Raw genomic sequence first — 25527 nt, 5'->3', positions numbered from 1 at the left:
ACAAGCCCTGTTTTCTGCATTCTCCTTCTTCAGGGTTCCAGACTGATACTCTTGGCCAACGGACATTTTAATTTCCAACGCAACAATAGGAGTGTACTTATGGAACATATTTATGAAACAGCAATCATGATAATAATTTAAAACATCTATTTGAAAATATTAACTAACGAAGAAGGATTCTGAGAGGCATGTTGACATCAAGTGAAATGGCGCAGGTTTACCGCGCTGTTATTCTATCACTTCGAAAGCTGGGGGAGGGTTAACAGCACTTAGAAGAGTTAATTTGGGCTCCAGTGACACCTCTAGCTATCTTCATGTTTGTGACTCTGTCATGGGCTCCCTGTCGCTCCTTTGGTTACCTGTGTAGAGATACTCAGGTTGGTAGGCTGGCTGAACTGTCAGGGTCTTAGCTTCCCCCATCTCTCGAGTCTGCAGGAGCACAGAAGCAATGGTGTGAAAACTGCTGTTGCAGGAGAGGGCAATCAGGAGGTGCAGAAGCAATTTTTTGCTGTGTTCAAAGACTTCAGGCCGGTAATGGTCCAAACCTGGAACAAAACGGCGGAATCTCTTAGTATAAACAAATCTTCAGCTCGTTCAGATTCCAGGGATAGTAAGGATTCCAAGACACCCGCCAGGAACACGTTCAAAGAATGTTTAGTTTTCTTTGTTATTGTTTGTGTTACCGACATAAAGAAGCTGGGCTTAGGGAAAATAAAATGTTTTATTCCTTAAATCAAACGTTCTTGTAAAATGCTGACAGGTGGACTTTTCCTGACCTCCCTGTAGCATCTGACATGGTTAGCATTCCTCCTTCCTGAGACGGTCTCCTCCCTGGCTCTCCCTGTTACTGAAGGATTCTCATTCTATTTCTAACTGAATTTCTGAGTTTCCCTGCTTGGTTCCTCTCTCCATTTTTTCGCTCTGCAACTTGGGTATTTTAAAATCTCACTCCTTGGTCCACTGTGCTCTATCTTCTTCCTCTCTCTGCACTGACTGTCTCTCATGGCTTTGTTTTTTTAAAATTATTATTATTATTAATTGAAGTACAGTCAATCACAGTGTGTCAATTTCTGGGGTACAGCACTATGTCCCAGTCATGCACATACATACATATATTCATTTTCATTTTTTTCATTAACGGTTATTACAAGATATTGAACATAGATCCCTGTGCTATACAGAAGAAACTTTTAAAAAATCTGTTTTCATGTATAGTGGCAAACATTTGTAAGTCTCAAGCTCCTAATTTGTCCCTTCCTACCCCCTTTACCTGGAAATCATAAGATTGTTTATTATGTCTGCAAGTCTGTTTCTATTTTGTAGATGAGTTCATAGTGTCTTTTTTTTTTTTTTGATTCCACATATGAGTGATATCATATTGTTTTTCTCTTTCTCTTTCTGGCTTACTTCACTTAGACTGACAGTCTCCAGGTCCATCCATGTTGCTGCAAATGAAATTACTTTATTCCTTTTTATGGCTAAGTAGTATTCCATTGTATAAATATGTCACAACTTCTTTATCCAGTCAGCTGTCAATGGACATTTAGGTTGTTTCCATGTCTTGGCTGTTGTAAATAGTGCTGCTAGGAACATTGGGGAGCATGTATCTTTTCGCATTAGAGTTTCCTCCAGATGTATACCCAGAAGTGGGATTGCTGGATCATACGCTAAGTATATTTTTAGTCTTTTGAGGAACCCCCATACTATTTTCCAAATTGGCTGCACTCATGACTTTAAATTTATCACTTCTAACCAAAGACCCTCAAAGAGGCCCAACTTGTCTTGGATATCTTTATAGTAATAGCATGAGCGAGGTACCACTCTATACTGCGGTAATCAGGCAAGTTTAAACAGTGACTGGTCAACTGAAATTTTAAAGATGTCACAAAAAGACAGTGAAAACCAGAAGAGACTAGATGTTGCAGACATGGGGAAAAGCAGGATGTCAGTGTAAAAGGAAAGCTCTATGGATTACTGCTATAGGTTTTTGACCCTATTGGCTAGAATTCCTATTCCATCAAGTCTTACCTAAGAAGACAGCATGGAGCAATAATGGGAGGTGAAGAGCCCAGTCTTCTCTTACACTGTGATCCACCACCATCTCAGTCATAAAAATCACAGCAATATTGCACCTAATCAATGAAATGATGACATTAATGCAATTCTGAAGAGGATGAAAATACACTGTTAGATCATTAAGTCACAATTAAATCCAACTCTTAAGCCTCATTGAAGAATTATGTAAAACCTTTATTCAGGGACATGGAGCTTAGCTTCTGGCAGAGCACAGAGTTCTACAAGCAGAAGAAACATCAGTCGAGCTAATCATAGAATGCAGAGTCTACTCGTCTCTAGGCAGTAAGCGCCGTGGGATGAAGAGAAATAGAAGGCCAGGGCTCTGTCTGCAAGGGGCTCAAAACTTAAAAAGCATAACAGAATGAATACCCATACCAAGATTACATCAGGGAAAATTTCAAAGGACTACAGGCAGCTCTGCGCACTGGTTAATATTCAACCAAACTCTGCCCGTAGGCTGAGAGCTGCAGTTAAGTCACGCGTGTTCTCTCTGATGTCAAAGAGCATTTCATTTGATGGGACCTGGAATAAGTTTCTGTTTTCATAGGAAGAAAAGTCCCGTCAAAGCTAAGTGGTCATTTCCCTCTACCTGTACATGCTACTCACCTGTGCAGCGGCCCCCGCGGCGTGATGGTCTCTGGGAGGTAGTCAACCAGGGGGGCCCAGCACCCTCCGGTACACGGCATGGGTAAGGGCTGTGGCTGTTTGGTCTCTGTGATGCTCAGCAGCCAGCCCGTATAGGGAGAAATTGGGTCATCTGCAGCACGAGAGAGGCAAGAGGGCTTTATTTTCAGGGAGAGAAGATTTTTGTTTTCCCTACTTGACTTTTTAGAAGGAAACTTACAAATTCATGCTTGTAAAAATAACTTTCTAACCATTCCATTTGGTGAGTGTGAAATCATATGATCAAATGGGTAGAATTACTTGATTAAGTTTCTTCCATCCCTTTATGTCTTGGGTCCCTAATTTATAGTTATTCATTAGAGAGTGATGGAAAATACAGATACGCAAAAAGAAAACCATGAAATCACGTGGATTCCCATTGCCGGGACAAGCTGCTCTTTCTCTAATCTCCCTCTCTCAGTAAAATGCAATTCCGTATTTCCAGCGTGCTCAGGACTCCTCCCTGACTTCTCTCTTACCTCACACCCAACTTCTGCTCATGGTGATGATGACGATATGCGAGTGGTAATGAACTGACCATTCTGCACTACCAGAACTAACACCGAGAGCGCGCGCTTCATGCCAGGCGCTGGTCTGCACACGTCACGTATTAGTAGCCCCATCAGAGGTACCTGTTACCCCTGCTTTGTAGAGGGGACACTAAGGTTAAGCAGCTTGCCACCATCAACATAGTCAGTGAGCTCTACTTCAAAACGTATCCAGGATGGGACCGCTTTTCACCGTCACCTTATTACCCTAGGCTGAGCCATCACCATCTCTCGTAGGAATCAGAGCCGCCTGCTGTCTCCCTGCTTCCATCCTTGCCCCTCTAGAGGTTATTCTCTACAGAGTGGCCAGAACCATCCTTTTAAAACAGAAGCTAATTCAAGTCCCCTTCTCTGCTTTCCACTCTCCAGTGGCTCCCCTTCACACTCAAAAGGAAACCCCAAATCCACACCATGGCCTTGCAGGCCTGACAAGATCCTCCTCCTGTCACTCTCCTGGCTTATCTCCCACTGCACTGTCACCCTGGCTTGCTTGCTGTTCTGTGACCTGGCCAGGCTCCGTCCCACTGGTCCCTGTGGCTGCAGTGTTCTTCCCCCGACGGCTGCGCGGCTCCCCCTTTACTCCATTCAAGTTGCTGCCGAAGCGTCACTTTATCATAGAGAATTTCCGTGACCACTGTACTTAAAACCCACCCCCATTCCCAACTGCGTTCTCTCCCCTCGTCCTGCTTTAGTTTCCTCCCTGGTCCAGATTCTCCGGCACTGACCGCCTCCCCACCAACACAAGCCCCACGAGAGCAGGACTTTCTGTTTTGTTCAGTGTTGTTTCCCTAGTAGCGAGAGCAGTATTTGGCATGTAGTAGGCGATCGATGCATAATTTTTTTAATGAATTAACAAATTTCCTCAATAAAATATCTTTAAAATAAGCACAGCAACAAATCTCATGGAGTTATTTCCTATCATGCTCTCAATATAGGCCAGTGGCATCCAAAACAAGCAGTTACGCTCGGGGCCACATAATACGATCCACGTATATGTCTTCAGACAAGCTGGCTTCATTCTGGGAGAGGTTCTAGCGCACCAAGGGGAAGGGGGGATTACATCATCTTGGGCAATTTCTCCAAAATGCAGTTTTTCTTGGTTACACTTTGAAGGTAGTGCGAGGTGGCTGATTTGGTGCTGCTGGTCCTGTGAATGCTGGTCCTAACGTTGGCAGAGTTAGTGGAGAGGCGGCCTTCCCGTTGTGGAAATTGGGGCTCCAAACACAGTGGGGCACGAAACCCACGTATAGCCCACTTCTCCCGGATGTGAACTCCAGGAGGAAGACCAGGAGTCACCTCAGAAAGTGACTGCAGGCTCTAACACACCAGCAAGTGACCAAGGAGACCCCTGTCATTCCACACCATGAAGCCTGGCCACCGCCTTAGCCCAGAAAAAAACTGAAAATGAGTGTCACAGTCACTCAGCTTAGTCCACTCAGTAAACTACCTACAGGATGTCTCACTTTCAGCAAATTAACTTCTTGAATAAGCATCCAGGATAAGTTAGTTGCAAATTGCACTTCTAAGTAACTAGTTACTTTACAATAAAACTTGAAAGAGGAGCAAAAATGGGAGAAGGCTGAAGAATTCAAAAAAAAAAAAGAAAAACTTGTGAGATTTCTGTTAGGAAATCCTTTCCTGTTAGGGAAGGATATGCTATTTTTTTGTTTCAGTGATGTTCTCAGATATATATTCAATCAGCAAAAATATGTTGAGAAGGATTAAGCTGATCTAAAACTGGTTTTCTACAGTTAGGCATAAACCACCGTGACTCAGCTGCTACCCAGCTTAACTAGCTGGGTCCCTATTGTGGGGATCCAACTACGTCCAGGAGCATATGTACGGCCTTGGAAAATAATCCAGGTATTTTTAAGTAGTTTTGAAAACAAAAAGTTTACATAATATTGGTAGAAAATTACTTTATAGGCCAGATCAAAATCAGTTTGCGTGTCCATTCTACTCAAGGTGGTATGGGTTTTAAATAGTGAATACATTTAAGAGGGTGCCACACCGTCCTTTTTCAGATAAACCGAGACTACGAAGCACTGGGCCACGAGGTCTCCCCTGAGCCCTTCTTAAAGTCTCCTCGCCTCCGCTGAAACCCTCAGGAATTCAGGGAGGAAATAACTGCCCTTAACATATACCAGATGCCTGGCCATAAGGCTTTGGAACTGAGCCTACTAATCTTTGCCTCTCTCGTGGCATAAGCTCCATTCATCACTGGGTAGCTGGAACCAAAATGCATCAGGGAGGACCCATTACCAAAGTCCTGCGGGAACTCCTGCCCCGCCAGACATGCTGCTTCATAAGACAGCCAAAGTCAAGTACTATCACTTGAGTGGAAAAGGATCTTAGCATGTATTTTATGGACTTTCTGTGAGGAGGATCTGTTGAAGTAGCTTGATTTCATTTTCTTTTATGAGTAATTTAGAACTTGAGCTCTCAATGCCCAAACTCCACACTGTGAACTCTGACTTCTCTGGTCATTATCAGTAACCATGTGAAGAATATTATTGACACATGACTCAATCAAATTCAAATTTTATACCAAAAATTTCCCATTAAAGCTATTTATGCTAGTACAACAAATTTAGAAACATCTCTAGGTAAAACAGAGGCCATAATGATAATACTAGACTACTTTTTATGCCTTAACTGCAATCACATTAGTTTTTCTTTCCCTTTATAAATACTTCTATTACTTTTTCTTTTTGTCCCTAAAGTTAGTGATCTGAGTTTATATAATGATTATAATTATTATCTCATTTTGCTGTAATTATTCTCTGAAATTTACTATTTTAAAATACATAAGAAATGTGAAGTTTTAATACCAGAGGGTTTTAAAGGTGTATTTTCAACATGATTATTATTATGTTACAGTGTTTCTACCAAACTCTGTGTCCTGTACCCAGAACAAAGAGATACACTTTGAAGGAATCAACTGGCCGAAGTACAACAATATTCCTAAAGTAAAATCCACCCTCACAGAGTGTAATGTTTTGTTACATCATGCCAGTCACCTTCTGGGGGAGTCAGGAAATGACTGCTTAACCTTTTCATGAGTTAATTTGCCCTCAGATTTTGTTACCAGATACTGCACAGGGACTAGACTTTTCCTAAACTAACACTCTCTGTTTCTCAGGCATTATTCTTCTCATCTGTAAAATCTAGTCTTGCCTAGACCAATGGTCTGTGCTTTCGGATTCAACTGATTGGTGATTGGATGGTACAGTCCCCAGATGGGACACAGAAAGGAGGGGAAATGTAAATAGCTTTTTTTATTTTTTGACCTCATACTGACAGTTCTAGAAAAAGGTTTTATAGAGACATAGATAAAACTTAACCCAGTATGGCAATTATATATGGATTTTAGATATCCCTTCCATGGGTAATTTGAATGGCAGAGAATTACATATCTATGCACTAAGAAGTAAAGTAAGGGCAGCTGAAATGTGTCATCAGAACTACTTAGCTCTTAAATCACCCTGCATACTTCCCATAAGAACAGAACAATTCAAAACCACCACTACAAAGCTCCAATGCACTGACTTACAAAATGAACCTAACTCATGAAATATCATCATATTATGACTTCCACCAAAACAGATAGGTAAGTTCTACCAGATAGTTGACCAATTTCCTTAGCATACCTAAATGTCACTGGAGTGTTCCCTGGGTCCAGAATTTCTGTAACTTGTGAACAAGTAACACCCGTTACCTGCTCAGTATCTACACAACCTGTCCAGGGCTTAAACAAAATCAGTGAATGCACTGACCTTTTCGGTTTCCCTAACTTCCCAAGGTACAGTGCCATTTCTGTGATAATTCTATCTCCCAGTCTGGCGAGGGTTTCACTTGGCCACTGAGACCATGCTGTTGAGAGAGTCAAATGCGAAAACAGATCTATCCTGGCTGAGCTGACGCACAAAGCTTAATGGTTAAGTCCACTCCCAGGACAGACTGGAAAATTGACCTGCAACGTTTGTTTTCTAATGGGACAATTTCTTATTATTCTTTCCCCAACTGCATCACCAAGGAAAAGTGTCAAGAATATAAAAATACGGGTTTGGGTAGTCGCTTGAAGCTTTATAATTTTGATTTACGCACTGTTTGGCTTCTTTTTTACTTATAAGAGGCTGACTCTCTGCCCGTTCGCGTAGCTGGATGACATGGCTGCTTTATATTTGTGGGCCCCCTTTTTAGTGATTAGAACAAGAATAACCAAGATACTCATTTTCCATTCTCCAACCACCTGCATCCCATCAGGAACCCCACCGCCTGCTGTACTTACTTTTATCCTCATCGTACGACCCTCCAGAACTATTGCTGTATCTTGACTCCAGACGCGTGTGGGCTCTGATGACGTTACTAAACCTTCAAATACAAGAGCAGCCATCATGAACTAGTGACACGTGCTACACACAAACACACACTTGCTGCTACACGTAAACACATGCTACTCTTCAGTGACGGTTTTCGGCAGTGAGCTCTGATGATGCTTCTCCTAAAAGTGCACTGTCAACAGTGTACACAAAACCCTCCTTTTGTCCTCCAGAGGGCTGGTGGTCACTTTTGCTCATGAGCACAAGTTCAACCTTGACAAGATAAACATTTCAAGGCTCCTCTTTGAATTAAACTAAAAAATTAGAACATTTGTTTGGGAAAGAAATGGGCAGGACCCTGAATAATACGAACCCTTTGTTCACATGGTAGCCTGGCGCGTGGTAGGTGGTCAAGAAATAATGGCTGAACGACTGAGTAAGTGAAAGGAGACAGAACTGGAAATCCACAAAAAAAGTTTCACAACAAAGTTTGGACCTTCCCAGCTTTAAAGTTTTCTTTAAATTGATCAGAGGGTTTTTAGAAAAAGCGCTAGTTGAAGTGTTACGAAGTGTAACATAACCAGAGACTGGTCTCTTCTGTGGCTTAAGAAACAGCAACTAAAAAAGGTTACAAGTAAACCTTCACACATATTATCTCATTTAACCTCAGTCACTCATCTTTGAGATAAGTATTATTTACTTTCCAAATGAGGATGAGTGAGGCCAAGCACCTTGTTCAGTGCCAGCCAGAGGAAGGCGGCGGTCCGGGCAGCTTTGACGGCCGTGCTGCCTCCGAGAAGGGGCACACGTGACCTCAGGCTGAGCCCCACTCACTAGCTCTGTCACCCTTTACCTCCTTGGGGACCCTGTTTCCATATCTGCCAAAAAGGAATAATAATAACACCTCACTATTACTTGTGGGAATCAAAAGAAATGATGCGAGAATGTTTCCAAAACTTCAAGACACCATGCAATGACAAGGTGTTAATTACTATTCTTCTACTTTGGATTTCTAGAATGCCTTTTCTCTTAATAGTATTCTTATGATCCAAAGACCTATCAGGTCAGGCATGGGAGTGGCTGAAGGGAAGTGTGGGTGAAATAGTATGCCTATATTTATTTCACATAAAATAATACAAAGCAGGTTTTATCTATATTACCGACTGAGTGCTCTGCCCTAAACGACAGCAGATCAACGCTCTACTTCCCTCTGGAACACTGGAAGATACAGGGCTATAGCTGTCCTCACCAATGTGTGGAGAAGGAGTGATGTTTCATGAAGAAGTGCTGGGTTTGCTGTTAAGATGCTACCTTGTCCCAGGTGTACGACCTCAGACCCTGCAACAGTGGTTTCGACTTGCTGAAAACAGAAATGTATTGACTGTGATGACGACGAAGCCTTTGGTTTCATTCAGTTTGTAGATATCTGTGGCAGCCTTTCTGTGTGTGGTTCTGACAAGCCATCTTTCCCCCAGTAACTGTGTATTTCAGACATTCTTCATTCTCATGTCTTTTGGGCTATTACTTTGCGAACCCATAAAACAGAACATGGAGGCCACCTGCTTCGTTTCACACAAATCAGGCCACGTAATCGTCTCAGTCAGACTGGTACTTATGCAACTGGAAAAGTGACAAACCTATTCATTACCTTCTGGAGAAGTTCTTCAATCGTATTTATGCTGATAAATGCAAAGATATCTACAGCATACGCAGAGCCCAGGCATCATCCAACAAGGGACAAAAACAGGATGATGAAAAAAAAATCACCCAGGAGATTTCCACAGAGAGCTTCTCAGCCCTCCTAGCTGCTCAAGAATTGTGAGTGATACACGTCAAATTTATAATCATGCTCAGAAAGGCCAGGCAGGGGAGAATTGCAGAACAGATGGCAATTCTTTTCTTTCTCTTTTGAGACAGAGCCCAAGGAGTGCTGAGTCGAGTTCATGAGGCCAAGATGAAGGGGAGGAGCGAGCCCCTTCCAGACTGTTCTCATTCTGGAGAAGATGGAAACCAAGTGCAGTGAAGTACACACTTGGCAAAGACAAAGTAAAAACCAATTCCCAAGAGTAAAATCTGTAACTTCCCTTTGCTTTCCTGGGTTGAAGAAGACAATTTGGGTTCTAGGTCCCAGAGGAATTTCAAGAAGTAGACTGAATAGTCTTTTGATATAAAGGTACCTGTCTCAGAAATGTACCATAAAAACAGCTCTGCTAAGAGAAAAATTAGAAAAGGACTAAGTGTTTTCCCAAGTTTCCTCTTGCTGATTTTGCTCAAATCAATACTCAGGGAACTTTCTGCGGATTACTAATCGCTACCCCTGTATCAACACAAATCACCAGAAACTTATAGCTGAAGTCTATTGCTATTAGTTCCCTATGAAAAATCCTTTCATGGAACTACAGATATATAAAGTAAGATTTTATTAAGGGTTGATGTGTTAAAAATGCTTAATGGGGTTTGTTTTTGCATATTTTACAAACTGATATTTTAATTAAAAATATGTGTTCACTTTAGTTTTTAATTAAAAAAAGCTACATGATAAATACTTCCTAGAGCTTAGGGATACTTCTTTTTAGCAGCTTCAGACGAATCATTTTTGTTTTTTGTTGCACTGGAAGTTACAAAACTTGCCATCTTTTCCTCTGTTCACTTTGGCTATGGAGGAACTCAAGGTTGGGTTAATACTGCCTTTTAGCAGTTTTCCTCAGTCAGGACTTTTGACACAACTACTGTCCTTCTAGCTTGACTCTTCTTCTCTCACCCTGGTTTTAATGGTTCTTTTACTATAAGCTATCTGAATGTTTTGTCAGTAGGTATGGTAATATGAAATATTTCTGAACTATATTCAAGAACCATTAATCTAGTTGCAAAGAAGACGACATCAGGGCTGCTGCTTTGTGTGGCTGCACGGCGCCCCCTGGAGCCCAATGATGCATTCTGGTGACTAGTACCCCCAGGAGCTGTCTCACACAGCAGCCAGGCCAGTATTTCTGCCCAAGATTATCTCTGTAGCCTCTTCACCTAGAAGGATTGTAAGGAGCCCAGTAAATAACTGTGTCCTGTCATGGAGTTAGCGAGAGAAAGGGAGAAAAGGGGGCTGGATGGTGTTTGGACGGCTTATTCACTCCTGGGTTGTGCTGTTTCTCCAATTTCCATTCACATATTAAATAACCAGTTAAAAAAACGATTGCTCTGGGAAGCACAGCAGGCTAGTCATTGTGAATAGGACTGTGATAAGAGCTCCCTAATCTCTGTTTCCTAAGAATTAAAATCTCGTGGTTGAGACACAAGCATGTATACAAGTAGCCCTTCATCCACATGACAGGGTCCAAAAGGGAGGAAGGTGATAAGGAGACTGCAGGTAAGAAAGGTATTTTAGGCTGAGGGCACAGTCTACTTTCAAAGGAAAGATAGAATATATACAAAAACAGTGTAGGTAGAATATAGGGTCAACAGCCCAGTAGTACCCTTTGGGGCAGAATATTCATATAGCTACCACCATATATATGTAAATATGATCAGTTAATCTATCTGCAGGTAGATAAATATAGTCCATGTGAAAGAATAAGATGGGTATGAATATGTAAAAATGTGGGTACATAACTGCTTCAAGCCTTCCAATGGCCAACAGAGATGCAGTGACGGAAGAAGGCAAGAGATAAACAAGTGAGCCTCTTACTGATTTTTTTCTGGTCTCGATGCTACAGCGATAGCTGGCTTCTTCATTTTAAAGGCCACCACTGAAACTTTAGGCAGGACACTCAGAACCCTGGTCCTACAGCGGCCTTCCTAATGAGATGTTAATATATAGAAATGTATCACCTTTCTACCTTTAGTATGATTAAAATGAAAAATTTAGACTACACATAAATGATAAAGAATATGAACACTTTCCCAGAAAGCAGAAATATCTTTAGAGAAGCATGTGACTTTTTTTCAAACTAGGACTTCTTGAAAGAAAGTGCTAGCAAATATAGATTAAAAAATAACACCTTAATTAATAATCTTGTACTGTCACTGATGTATGGAATATGAAGAACTTTATCCATTTTTGAGAAAGGAAGGCTTTCATTAGAGAACAAAGGAAAAGGCCTATAATTCATGATCTACTGAGTTAGAGCTTCTGATCTGAAGGCAAGTGCATATAGGTGAGCATCTGCCTGAAGGCAGCACAGACAGCCAGGGATGAACATGGTGAGGAATTTGATAAATGCCTGAATTAGAGAATGAACTTCCAGAACTCCAGCCCTGTGTCAGATAATCTTCCATCTGTAGCCCGAGATGTATCACTGTGCACAGGATGAAATCCTGAGGTGGCTACAAAGCGTCCAGGGACATTTCAGGCTAAATAAATTATTTTCATTATTTGACCCACTAATTTTTCTCCAGTATGAATCTGTGAGTACCTCATCCTTGTTACTAATTTCTTAAATGAAAGGGCTCCCCGTTACTTTTCACTAGAAAGTACTCAGCCTGAAGAGTTTTCAACATCATGAGTAACATCTTCATTTTTTTATTATTATTGTTAACGGAGGGACTGAGGATTGAACCCAGGACCTCGTGCATGCTGAGCATGCACTCTACCACTGAGCCATACCCTCCCCCACTCCTAATTTTTATTTTTAAATATGAGTCCTGTTTATCTCTTTTGGTTTGTCTCTCTGCTCTTCACGATCAACCACAGAAAACAGTGATCCAGATTTTGCTTACTTACGAGTGGTTCCTAAGCAACGTGAAGGCAGAGACAAGAGAAATGTTATCATTAAAGAGTTAATGGGAAGGGGACTGAAACTTCTTTTAGCAGGAGATGACCGTGCCCTTGGTTAGCCAAGACGTGACAGAATAAAGGGAAAATAAGCATGATGCTGTTTCACAGAACTCACCTCAAGACAACTACTGTATCTCTAAGAAATCATTCAAGAACCAGATTTGACAGTTTCACATGGAAATTCCCTTCAACTCCAGATGGTCTGTGTCCACCAGCGGAAGAACTTTGCAGTTTTTATTAAGCCCTGGGGTAAGTGGGCTTCAGCCACCAGAACCACACCCCTCTTATTACTTCTCTCCTCTGGCTTTGCTCAGGGAGAAATCGTTATTTTTAAGGACAAACAGCAGAGTCTAAAAGTCAACCTGTGTTTCTTAAAAACCAAGAAGGATTTGTGCACGTCTGTGTCTGTGTGAAATTTATGAAGCCCCCCAAATGTTACTAATGTTTGGTATAGACTACTGCCGAGGGTTAAACTGGACATGAAGCCAAATTTGTGCACCGACCTGTCATCAGATTCTTTCAGTATCTTGTTCTCCTCGGCGTCTGGGAAACTGTCCTGGCCGGCAACCACCGTGTTGCTGCTGGAGGTGGTTCCTGCACATGGGATTAAGGAAAAACACATAGGAAAAAAATGCATGTGAAGGGGTCAAGCTCAAGTCTCAAGTAATTCCAGGAAAGGATTTCCTGTAAAATCTCATGTTTGAAAGATTCCTCACATCTTCTGCACAATCTCAGACATTCTAAACAACCTTCCAAGCCCCTGAAACAGAGAATCCCAGACATCTGTTAAGGTCAAACCAAATTCCTTAAGTTACTTAGAAAGTGAGGCTACAACATTCTTGAAACCCTTTCTTCCCAGCTACTTAGGTAACGACCTTATTTGTAGTGGCCAGCCCTGCTGTTGGCTGCGTTAGCATCTCTGGGTCCAGGAGTTATTAAACTAATGTTAGCGAAGCAGTTCCAAGTACCTAGGGCCCCTGATCCCTGGGCCAGGAACACGGCTCTGCAGGAGGGTGTAGGGCACACAGGGCATAAGAGACCAGGGAGGAGAGAGGTCTGAAGGCAGTCATGGTGCTAGGGAAATCGAAGGGAGGACGGCTTTCAGGAACTTGGCGAGGGAGGTATGTATTTCATAAAATGATGCTGAGAGGCCCATTTGCTGAAAGCAGTGATACTGGTGGGGGGCATTTTAGTCAACCCTGGCAGAATGTAAGCCACAGGAATACCACAGATATGAGAAGGAGGGTCCAGAAATGAGACTTCTAAGTGACTGCAGTGTCCTCCCGAAGCTCAGCCTAAACAAAAAGCTCCGTGGCCTATGAGTCCTGGGCTCTCGACTGCCAGTTATCCTGACAAAAATCATTTCATCCACTGGACGGTGTGCTGAGAGTCTCCGCCACCCCTGAGCCACTTCTTCAATGAACGGACATGTAGGAATAAGAAAGAGTAACAACCACATCCTCATATCCTTTCACTGCCCTACGTAAAGGGAAGCCCAGGCGCCAGGACAAGGTGTCCACCCAGCGCCCTCCCCTACCGGAGGCGGCGGCGGAGGCCTTGCTGCTGGCAGCGAACCGGTAGAAAGGCGGGTTGTCACAGTGCTGGACGATGGGGTTCACCGGCTCCGTCTGCTGTAACTCAAACAGAAGCTCTTCCATGGTCTGAATGGTGTTATTACGGCACAAGTAGATGGCCACCTTTTTAATCTGAGACAAGAAACAGAACACAAGGGATGCTTTCCAGGGCATGTCCATGAGAACGCCGGGCTGACGACAGCAGAGAGGATAACCCATTCATTTTGATGAATGTGTCACCTCCTGGGAGCTAGCCACCCCATAGCTCATCTTCCTTCTCTCCTAGGATGAGCCAGGGGTCTGGATTAAAGTTGCCCTCTTGTCACACGCACATCTGATTGGAGTGTGTTGTTAAAGGCCTTACCTTCCCTAAAGGCTAAGTTTTCAGAAGTTACCTTTGGGGTAACTTTTGGGGTAAAGACGACTTCTATCTCAGCTAAAACCCTGCCACCTAAGGTCTTATCTTGAAAAAGTATTTTATTTATGCAAACCATAGGGGAAAACTGCCAGCGGTTTTTTTTTTTTTTCCACAAAAGGAAGCCAGTCCCTGCTGGTCTCTTCTTCCCTAGAAGCAAACGAGTTTTAGCTGCTTGCATGGTTTTAAATTTTAAAAATAACTCTGGATTAAAGCTCTGCATTACTGTCGCCCTCACAGTCAAACCTGAGGCACAGAAGCTGTGCTATGAGGCTTATGTGGCTCAAAATAGCAGGCAGGCATAGAATCGCTCAGAAGGACAACCAGCACACATACGCCACCTGAGTTAGGGTTGTAAAACTGCAATCATTTTATGGATCACGCCACCTTGAAATACAAACAGTAATCGCTTCTTGGCCTTTTGGCTAAGATCAAGTGAAATACAAACAGTAAGTAGCGGGCATCTCAGAAGGACTTCTCTCTGCTTATTTCTCTCTTCCACTGCCTACCTTTGAAGAGAAAAACTTGGATGTTCTGCATTTTTATTGTTTTAAGAGCATGAAGATACAAACAGGAAACATTTTTATTAGTAATAATAGAATGTTTCACCTAGTTTCTCTTACGTAATGGGTCTAATAATTTCGGTGATTATTAGAAGACTGTCCACCCTTTCATTCATGGGTGTCTATGTCCAAAGGCTTGGAAAGGGGATGACAGAAGGGTCACCAGGACACCGTAGCCTGCGTCTCACAGGGGCTGAAGGGAACTTTAATATAACACCTGGGACGCTCACAGAAGATTAGTGTGACTGATGAAATGTGACACGTCTATTCCACTTGGAGCAAAGAGCACAGTCTGATTTACAAATTGCTGACAGAGCCACGGACAGAGTAATGACTCGGGAAAGTCGAGGGGGCACTCACGTAGGGCAGGAGAAGTGTGTCACTGCTAACCCCGCACAGGCTGATCAGGAACTGCAGGGTGACCCGCAGGTTGTTGCTCCATTTTTCGTTGTTGGCTAACGCATTCCAGGCATTTTCCATTTCCGGTCCTGGAACCTCATCTCCATACTGCAACAAACACAATAAAAACCCACCGGGAGGCACATGGGGAAAATGTCAGGACGCAAAGTGTCCAATGAAAAGTCATTTTAAGGGTCACAGTCATCTCAAAATCCTAAGAAGGGGGAAACGTGGCCATTCATCAGAAAGAGGCCATTTTTAAAAGCGATTTATAATGCACAAATCACATGCACGATAGTTACTCACATGGTTTTTAAATGTTAGGCTTATTATTAAAATTACGGTAAAATGCACACAACATGAAGTTTCCCATCTTAACCATTTCTGAGTGCACAGCTCAGTGGCATGAAGCTGTCTCACACTGTTGTGCAGCCTTCACCCCCTTTTCTTCCACGGCCTAGTCCTGTGGCTTTTAACGACAGGTGCCGGGTTTGCAGCCCGGGGTGTGATGAACTCCAGCTCTCCTCGGAGGCGGGAGCCACGTCACTGGGGTGCGAGTCCTCTGAGTTTACCTTGGCCGTCATGTACATGAGGTTATTCAGCACCAGCGACGTCGCTTCCGGGGAGCCCCAGCCGCTGCCTTTCAGCCCATGGGAAGCCGTGCCGTCTCCTTCCCGGTCCTTGACGTCGTCCTCGGGGCTGCTGGGGCTCGACCCCGGGAGGAGGAGCCTGCTGTCCACCAGCTCGATGTTGTGCAGCCAGGGCAGCAGGTAGGTGAGCATGATCTGACGCCCATTCGGGTGCGTCGTGGGGAAGCGCTGGCTCACCTCTGAAGGGAAGAGCAGTGACAGAGAGCCACGTCATCCCACCAAAGTAAACCACAGCAGGAAACAGCAACTGGCAGGTCCAACAGGGCCCTCAGCTCACAAAGCGTCTCCACGGACAGCAGCTCCCCAAGGCCACACAGTCTTAAACCCGAGGCTTGTCCTCCAGCCCCCTGGGAGCACGGCAGGGAACGCACAGGCTTGGGAAACGTGCAGTGGGAGGGAAGACCCCGAGCTCACATCTGGACTACGTCAGAGTGGACAAAACAGGGGACGTGGGCTCAGAGGGACAGGCGACCAGATCCCAGTTCCTCCACATGCTAGCTGCATGAGACGCTGGGTTAGTTATTTAACCTCTCTGTTCCTCCATTTCCTCATCTGTAAAATGGGGCCAATAGGGACCCGCACTGGGCTATTGTGAGGATTAAAAGATACAATCGTAATGTGTGTAATACACTCGGCACAGTGCCTGTCATCCAGAAGGCTCTTAATACACAGCAGGCAGGACTATTATCACCATGACTGTTATCTTTCCACTAGACCCATCTTTCACAAAGTGCCCTGCTTGAACTACTGGCTGTTACAAAGTGGGATGTGAGCCTCCAGGAAGAACAAGCCCAGTGCGTGGACTCACGTTCCTGTGTCTGCTTGAAAACTGCCAACTACGTGGAAGGTGTGTGTTCCATGCTGTGCTTCATTTTATGAAATAAATGAATCAAAAGGGTAAAACTCTATGTCTAGCCCAGTCATTTCACCACTGCCTCCAATGACAGCATTTTTGCATTGTTTCACCACCAGCAGCACTGAATTTTATGATCTGAATACGCTTTCTATAGAATTAAAAGCACAACTTTATGTATATACTGCAAACTCAGAAATCATCTCCTATTGCTGATATTTACAGAAGAAATTGTCCTGTCCTGAGGGAGATCAGAAGGCTTGGTCTGCTGCACTTGCTGTTACCCAGCGTGGCCTGCGATCCCATTTAGAGAGCTCGTGGCTGTTCTACAAGAGACAATGCAGATGCCAGGAATTCCACCCAGATAACCCGCTGGGTCCCTCAAACAGGAGCCTTCACTGATGTGGCCTTTCTCCCAAAAGCACAATTACAATTATCTTATCTTGAAGAGTAAGAATATACTTAATAATGCTGTGCCACAATAGTCGGATGCATTATGCTTCACATGGGTCAAAATTTCAAAATTTACTTAATTTCTAAACTTCATGGATGTCACAACAGACATTGCGGACTTTTATGATACATCTTGAGATCCTTATAAAATCAGAATGTTCATTTATTCCAACATACTGGGCCTCCTCCAGGTGCAAGGAGCTGTGCGAGGCATTATGGAGACAGCACAGGCTAAAGAGGTGGTCCTCCCCTGAGGAGGCAGCTCTGAGACTAGTGATGTGGACAGATAACTCTGGGGCAAGGTAGAAAGTGACCAATGGCACAAGAGAGGTACAGAGTGCTCTGGGGGTTCAGTGGAGGAAAACGACTTCTCGTTATAAAGCTTCAGGGCATTTTTATGGCCAAAGAACCATTTAAACTCTGCTAGAAAGGACTGGGACTCTGGAGAGAGAGAAACCTTTCCAATCAGAGGGACAACCACTTTAAGAATGCCTGTCATCCTTTAATCACGGTGTCAAAGTCTACAGGCTTTTTGTAGCAATAATCACCTTCTATCAGATTACTTATTTATATAAAATAAGTTTATACTTATAAAATTTATAAGTAATTTGTGATTTTTATTGCAATCATCTATTTAGGATGATTTATGATGTTTATTATGTCTTGTCTGTCAGACAAAGTCCAAGGGGGTGAGGTACGCCTGTCTGTCCAAACATTTAGATCAGGGCCTAAATTGTAGGGGTGTTTTAAAGGGAAAAGAGACAAAAAAAAAAATGCCCTGACATGCGAATGACCCCCATTCACCTCTCCAGAAGCAAATCAAATAAAATGCCAGTGGGATGCAATGTACCTTTTCTGGCTGTTTGAGAGAGGTCGACCTAAACAATCCGCCTGGCTACCTACAAGGAATTAAGTCATCTGAAATTACAGGCAATGAAAGTCTCACCACAGGGTTTTTTTTTTAAGTAGTAAAGGCAGTAAAAACAAGAGCTAGGGATCTGTTATAATAGCCTCTTTATTTTTCCACATTATTTAAAAGTTACTCCTCATAAGTCAAAATAGCCATAAGGCCAATTCTGGACAAAAACTCAGGCTGAACTTGCTTGAACTCATTACATGAGCTTCTTTTCTTGTTAAATTTGCTGGATGGTTTATCGCCCCTCTTCCTCCCCAACGGTCGGTCTCTCCCCCTTCACTAGCACCCTCCTCTCAGCTAATAAACAAGCTCGACTCTCGCTCCTCCTCCGATTCTGCGTCCTAGTGTGGCTCCATCCTCTTTTTACTTCTTTCTCAGCCAAGCCCCTGAGATCTGGCTTCTGCTGCTACTTCTCCATGGAAACCATCGACTGCTACTAATGAATTGTGAAATCCGGATGGTAATTTTTAGACCTTATCTTCGCGGATCTCTCTACATATTCAAGGCTGTGGACTGCTCACTCTCTCCCCTGAAATCCTGTTTTCCCCAGGTTTCCATAAAACACACCTTCCAGGTATTTTCCTTCCGTGAACACGCCTCCTTGCCTCTGCTCCCTCGTCCTTCCTTGGCCTGCTCCTCACAAGCTGGGTATCCCGGTTTGTCTTTTCACTCTATACTCTCTCCATCTATGACCTCATCTGCTCCCGTGGTTCTAACCCCCTGTGGTCATCCATGAGTCGCTAGTACTGGCCTTCCCTTGACCCTGGTCTGTCTACACAGAAGGATGTCCGACAGGTGCCCACACTCCAAGCCGATACCCCAAACTGAGCTCGTGATCTCCGCCTCGCCTGACCCTCCTCTTCCCTCTGCATGGGCTCTCTGGGTGCGGTCACCTCCACCCGCCCACCAGATGCCACACCAGGCACTCCCTCCTGCGCACCCGGCCAGCAACTCTTGACCCTGGTCTCTCCCCTCCGCTCTCACTGGGCTGTCTGAGTCTGACCCTCATTGTTTCCTCCTTGCACTATTTCTCCTCAACTGGTCCCCTCTCTCTGGATTGGGTGTTCCCTAATCCACCCTCCAGACTACAGCCAGTATTTCCAAAACTCACTCTGATTTCATCCTCCTCTCTTCTTGTATGAAACTGATCAGTGGCTGTCAAAACCCAAGCCGCTTGCTTGGATGCCCTCCCTGTCCACAGGGTTCTCAGGGTTTCAAGAAGCACATTGAGTTCAGTGCCTGCAAACTCCTTAAGGTACAAAACAGGGCCTTCAGAGATGGACTGCTGCCTCTCTGTCTATGACCCTTCCCCCTTCCCTGCATGTGATGTTAGCCCAGTTGACTACTATATAATCTCTCGCATGCATCAAGCTATTATATACCTCTCAGCCAATGCATATGCCATTTCCTTGGCCTGTGACACCTGTCTACTTGCCAACCACCACGTCAACTACCTGTCTGCTTTGCAAACTTCTCTTCTTTCGAACTGCAGCTCTGACACCAACTTCTCTGGGAAGTCTTTCCCGATGTTCCTGGCCCCAAAACTGATTACTCCTCAATCTTCCACCTCATACAGAGAATATGCTTTTTTAAAATTGCACTTGACTGGAGCATTATGCTGTACACCAGAAACTGACAAAACATTGTAAATTGACTATACTTCAATAAAAAATATACATATATACAAAAAAGGTAAAATCGCATTTGCTGCACTGTATCATAATCATAAGCCTGCACATCTTTCTTTATTACTAGACTGTGAACCTTTAATGGTAGACTGTTTTATTCCGCTTGGTATTCCTGGGACCCAAGCACAGTGCCTGGCACACTGGTGGCACTCAAAATCTTGGCTGGAGTAAATAAAAATAAATTTTAGTTTTCCAAGAAGAAAGGTTTTCTAAAGAAAATTCCAAGAAAAAGGTTTTTCTTGAGTCCTTCCACTATTTCAGACACAATGCAAGGATGTGACTAACTCCGTCTCAGATAATAGGTTTTCACAGTAGAAGCAGATTTTAAATTGGATCTTAAGGAAGGCTGGAAGCTAAGGAGATGGGAGAAGGGCTATTTCCAGCAGAGGAAGCAGCAGGTACAGAAGCAAGGATTTATAAAAGGGCCTGAAATGTTGGTAAGGGATGAAGTGTCTTTGGAGTAGAGGGTTCTTAGATAAAAGGTGGAAAAGGAGATTTTTTTTAAACAAGTGAAGAAGTTTCAATTTTATGGCACTAGCTTTGGAGGAAGACATCTGCATTTAATTCCGACTTGCTTGCTTCCTAGCCATACAGTCTTGAGCAAATTACTTATTCCTGAGTCTTAATTTCTCATCTGTAAAATAGACATGAGAATCACAGTGCTAACTGCACGCCAGGACTGGGCCAATTGCTTGATCCGTATTAGCTTATATTAATCTTCACACTCTGTAAGGTGGTTACTATTGTAGATAAGGAAACGGAATTTAGAGGTCCTGTGACTTGCCTGAGGTCAAACAGCAAGGCCGTGTGAACGGCAGGCCAGGGATGAACCCAGGCTTCTTAACCCCAGAGCCTCATTTCTAACCACTACTCATGGGGCTGTGGAGTTTAAAGGATAAATGAAATGTATGGAAAGTGCCTAGCACAGGCACTCCGTAGACAGGAGCTATTACTATCAGCAATTCTTTTTAGGACAACTGGGCAGACAAGTTTGAGTTGAAAAGGGCTGTGCATATTTGGTTTTGCGTAGCGGATGGACCGCTGTGCGGAGGGGGCAGGCAGGCGATGTCAGAGGCAGGGGTGGGGTGGGGGGACTGATGAGGATTTGGACTAAGGTATTGGTGATGCGGACGGAAAAGAAGGATGACTTAAGAGACCAAAGTCAATCTCTCAGCAAGGTGCTAGCTACATGGGCCTAGGCAAGCAGTTAATCAACACGTGTATTTCTTTAAAAGAGGATTTTCCAAAACATTATTCACAAGGGTTACTTGTAAAGATGTGCCCCCAATCAAACGCTCAACAACTTAGATACACGGCAACATTTAAGCTACAAAACACCATCATCATTACCACCAAAAAGCAACTCACAGCCATTGTGTGTATTAGAAGTTACACTACCCACAGTTCATCTCTTCGGGAAATTTTACATACGTAATGTGTGTAGAGTATTATGATTCATCTAAGCATCTTCACATTTGTTCTGTGTTTATTTATACTCACACTGACTTAGATAAACACACTGTTTTATATTTACAGATATGTAACTGAACTTAGCCCAAAGCAACTCTGAGCTACAAATTTAGCATCAATAATTGTGGCTCAAAATTACACTAGAATTTAAGAAGGAAGGATTCTCAGAGCAGAAACGATCACACATGGCCTGAATGACAATGGGGCGGTACCTGAGAAGAGTGGGAGAGTGAGCTCGGGGTACATCCTGGCCAGCTCGCACGACAAGAGCGCTAGGGACACGCTGTAGAGGGGAGGCAGCGGGCCGTGCGTTCCATAGAGAATACTGCCCGGTCTCTGTTCAGCCACTTTCTTCGAGTATACAAAAAGCTTTGCTTCAAGGATCTACAAAGAGGCGGGAAAGTCAGAAACAGTGTGAAAAAACACTGGCTGTCTGTCTCAGGAGTATTCATATTTAATAAAGTTTTTAATAAAACGAATGAATGCATATTTTAATTTATTAAAGGTAAAGCAGCCGTTACTTCCTATGTTTACAGAAGATCATGTAACTATGTTTTGACTCTTCATGCTGATCAGTGATGTGCAGAAATAAACAAACAGCCATCCAGTGACCAACTACCATTGCTACTCTCTGTGCCCAAGGGTGGCAGTTTCTGTACAGTCAACGATACGTGCCTGCATGAGCTGCATGGAGATTTCATAAATCTCTCTGTTGGTGTCAGAGGCCTTGAATAGGACAAGGTTCAGCAATGTCACTATGTCGAAGGGGTAGTTCCTTAAAAAAACAACAAACAGCATAGTTTATGACACAGCCTGGCTAGTTACCCTGATAAATTATTACCTCTCCAAATTCTAGCTGGCACCCTGGCCTCGGTCACACTTGCTAGTGACAGTCCCATGCCCATTTGGTCATTTCCCCCTCATTCTTTTGTTGTTTATTAGTAGGTGAAAGGTAGTAAGTCTATTTTTGGTTAAAACTGAATACTGCCATACCAGGATAAATGAATACAAAAAAAATCTGTCTATTGCAAATGAAAACCAAATACAAATATGTCTAAATTTCTCAGTAACTCACTGACAATATTTTCATTTAATCCACCTAAATTTATTAGGCACCAAAATATATCAGAAGTAACTGCAAAGTGTCATTATATTAAGTTAGTCAGGCTGGTCTCCTCCCGTAAGGAAGGCTTATAGTTTAGCAAGGGAGACGAACTCCACAGTCTCGTCACAGTGAGTCTTGGTGGGATTACCCCCCGCACGACACAGAACCCGACAGGCAGCCCCTGCATCAGACGCGGGGTTAGGGGAGGCCTTTCCAAGGGGGAAACAAGGAAACTGAGCCTTGAAGCACCAGAGACATGGTGATTGTTAGCAGGGCCACAGAAAGGGTAGCACGGGGAACGCTCTAGGCAGAGAGAAGGCCAGCATTTTGAAAGATTATGACAGTGAAAATGCAAAGCACCTCCTGCAAAAGGAAAGACCTCTGTGTAGCAGACGGAGGGAAAGAAATAAGCAGAGGAACAGGAGGAGAAGGGGCGAGGGTGGTGGGTGGGTTCAGAAGATGATCTGCCCATGGACTTCATCCTAAAAATCATGAAGCCCCTACGGGATCTGTAGCAGGGCGGTGGGACAATGATAGCTTTTGAAGAGTCACTCTGATTGCCTGGTGGAGGATGGACTGTACAGGGGTCAATGCTGGAAGCCTTTACAATAATCCAGAGGGGAACTGACAAGGGCCGGAATCAGGACAGGGATGGTAGAGATGGAAAGGAGGGGACAGATCTGAAAAACACGAGGGAGGCAGAATCAGCAGGACTGGTAACTGGATGTGCGGGGAGGGAGCCAGGGGAGGAGGAACACGAGGAATAGGTTCTGTGGGGATCAGTGGGGTGAGCAAACGCAATGTGGCCGTTACGCCCTCATCTTCTCTCTAGCTGTGTAATACTGCTTGAAGATGACGTCTTTCTCACTGTATGTACTTTCTTAGTCTACAGTGGGAACGAGGTCTCAAAGAGAAAACTCCTGGTGAGGTAAACAATTAGCGAATGGGCCACAAGCAGAAGCGAGTGACTGATACTTATTTTGAGGCAAACTTCAGAAAGCAGAAGACAGCTTAAAGGTGGGGAAAAAAAATGTTCTTTTTCCTGGGGGCTCCTTACACGATCTAGGAAGTTCCGTTTTGGGACAATCATCCTTCTAGAAAGGCACACTCCTACTACGGGTACCTGCCCATTGTACAGCACATTTAGTGAGGGATTATAGTGAGGACTGGTTAAACACGGAAGAAGGGTTGTTTTTCACTTTTTATTTTTGATATAAATCAAATTTAATTTTGCATGATACGAGTAGTATATTTTGTTTCAGAAAATTCGAGCAACACGCGGGGTTTGGAGGATCCACCCTGAAGATGGTTCACACAAGGGTTGCAAGTTGACGCTGGCTGCAGGGAGGTGCAGAGAAGAAAACGTGGAAGTGCTCCGCCTTCTTTCTCTCCCTCAGTTGTTAGAGGCAATCACTTGCTTCTGCATACGCGTATATGTGCATATATCTGCATCAAAATATCCCTCCGCCACTACACAGGATTCTAAACATAACTGTGATCATACCACCTACATGTGTTATTTGGAGATTCGCCTTTTCACCACTGAGGCTCACTTCAGTCTTCTTAATACCTGGGCAGTATTCCACAGTATGGACCGACCATAGATCACTGCCTTGTGGCAGATGCTGTGTGTGCCCCTCACATCTCCGTCGCAGGACTGAGGCGCTCCCTGCCCTGCAGGGTGGGAAGCTGCTGTCTCGGGCTGAATCCCTCTCTGGGAACTGGTCTCTCTGGGCCAAGGCCACGCCTACTCCCCGGCAGCACCCCTGTGGGACTGGCTGAGGTTTCTTTTCGCTGCCCAGTCCGGTATCCTTCACTTCTCCATAGAGCTTGATCCCAAGGGCCTTTCCTAATAAATATTTGAACTCAAATCTCCACCTCACAGTCTTGTTTCCTGGGGAAGCCAACCTTTGCCATGAACTGACCAACATTTAAAGGTTATTTTCATTTTTCTACTATTATAATGCTGCAGACATCAAATGTGCAAATACTTCTTTAGAGTAGATTTCTAGAAGAGGTCACGTGGGGTCAAAATTTTGGTCGATACGGCTATATTGCCCTTTAAAATGACTTTACCAATTTGCACTCCAAAATGATTACTTTTCTAGAACTTTAACTTTAAATGAGCAAAAAAAGCATGAGTCTGACGTATCACGTGGGAAATTGGGCAACCCCCCCTCCCCCCCCCGATGATGGTGGTGAGGAAGATGATGACTGATGGGCAGGTGATATTTGTGTCATGATGTGCTTACTTTGTGCTGTTACTATACCAAGTCCTTTACCCGGATTTGTTATTTATCTTCACAGCAAGCCTGTGAGGCTTAGAGAAATTAAGTATTTGCTCAAGGTCAGGGAGGAGTGGTGGAGCCTAGCTTCCATCCTGGATAGGTCTATCCCCAAAGAATTCAATACATAAATTAAAAAAAAATGTAGAGAACCATTTTTTTTTCCATCACAGCTGCTGACCATAAGGATTGATATATTAGCCACTCAAAAATCACTTTAATTCTAAAACCAAAGGTAGAAAGTTTTAGGTAGAAAAGGTAGAAAGGTAGAAAGTTTTAATCAAGAGAATTCTAAAAAATGTAAACATTTTAAGGTTTTTTAAAAAACTCAATTATAAGTGGTTCCTTAATAAACAAGTCTGTTTATAAGCTGTCCTGTTTCTACAAAAATAAACCCAACATATGATCATTCTTATTTGAAAAGGGAGAGGTAATTACTTACTTTCTAGGAAGTGTTCTGTGCTTTAGACCGTGCTCTTGTTGTGGGAGTTACTGTACAAATAACTTGTTCGAGAAATTTAAAATATGATCCAGTTTATGTATGACTTTTCAGGAACAGATTATTTCGTAAGTTGCTTAGGTGTTTTTTAGAAGCAAACTTGCAGAAAATAAAGCAACGTCTAAAGCACCAGAGTTGCTTTCGAAAAAAGTACTGAAAACCTAGGAGCAAAGATTTCTCAGACAAACCTGGAAGCTTATCCAGACTATACAGACCGAGAATTTATGGGAAAAGAGAGCAAAATTTAGGCCACAGCTGAGACTTTAAATTCTCAACATGC

At 43.5% G+C, this 25527-nt stretch overlaps 1 protein-coding gene across 4 annotated transcripts in view; it reads right to left on the bottom strand.

Moving 5' to 3' along the window:
- The window catches only part of FRY (FRY microtubule binding protein), a 364076-nt gene that overhangs the window by 56993 nt on the left and 281556 nt on the right, over positions 1 to 25527 (bottom strand). For all 4 annotated transcript variants that reach the window (XM_072976088.1, XM_072976089.1, XM_072976086.1 and 1 more), the window contains 10 exons: positions 22034 to 22133; positions 21571 to 21742; positions 15901 to 16157; positions 15290 to 15436; positions 13915 to 14083; positions 12881 to 12971; positions 7579 to 7661; positions 2683 to 2833; positions 2029 to 2132; positions 360 to 545 (listed from right to left, as the gene is read on the bottom strand). In XM_072976088.1, coding sequence (XP_072832189.1) covers positions 360 to 545; positions 2029 to 2132; positions 2683 to 2833; positions 7579 to 7661; positions 12881 to 12971; positions 13915 to 14083; positions 15290 to 15436; positions 15901 to 16157; positions 21571 to 21742; positions 22034 to 22133 — 1460 coding nt within the window. The remainder of the gene's footprint in view (positions 1 to 359; positions 546 to 2028; positions 2133 to 2682; positions 2834 to 7578; positions 7662 to 12880; positions 12972 to 13914; positions 14084 to 15289; positions 15437 to 15900; positions 16158 to 21570; positions 21743 to 22033; positions 22134 to 25527) is intronic.

This window comes from Vicugna pacos, chromosome 14, assembly GCF_048564905.1.
Source record: "Vicugna pacos chromosome 14, VicPac4, whole genome shotgun sequence".
NCBI classification, from domain to species: domain Eukaryota; kingdom Metazoa; phylum Chordata; class Mammalia; order Artiodactyla; family Camelidae; genus Vicugna; species Vicugna pacos.
The sequence above is the reverse complement of the archived record's forward strand: the minus strand, read 5'-3'. Positions and strand labels throughout refer to the sequence as shown.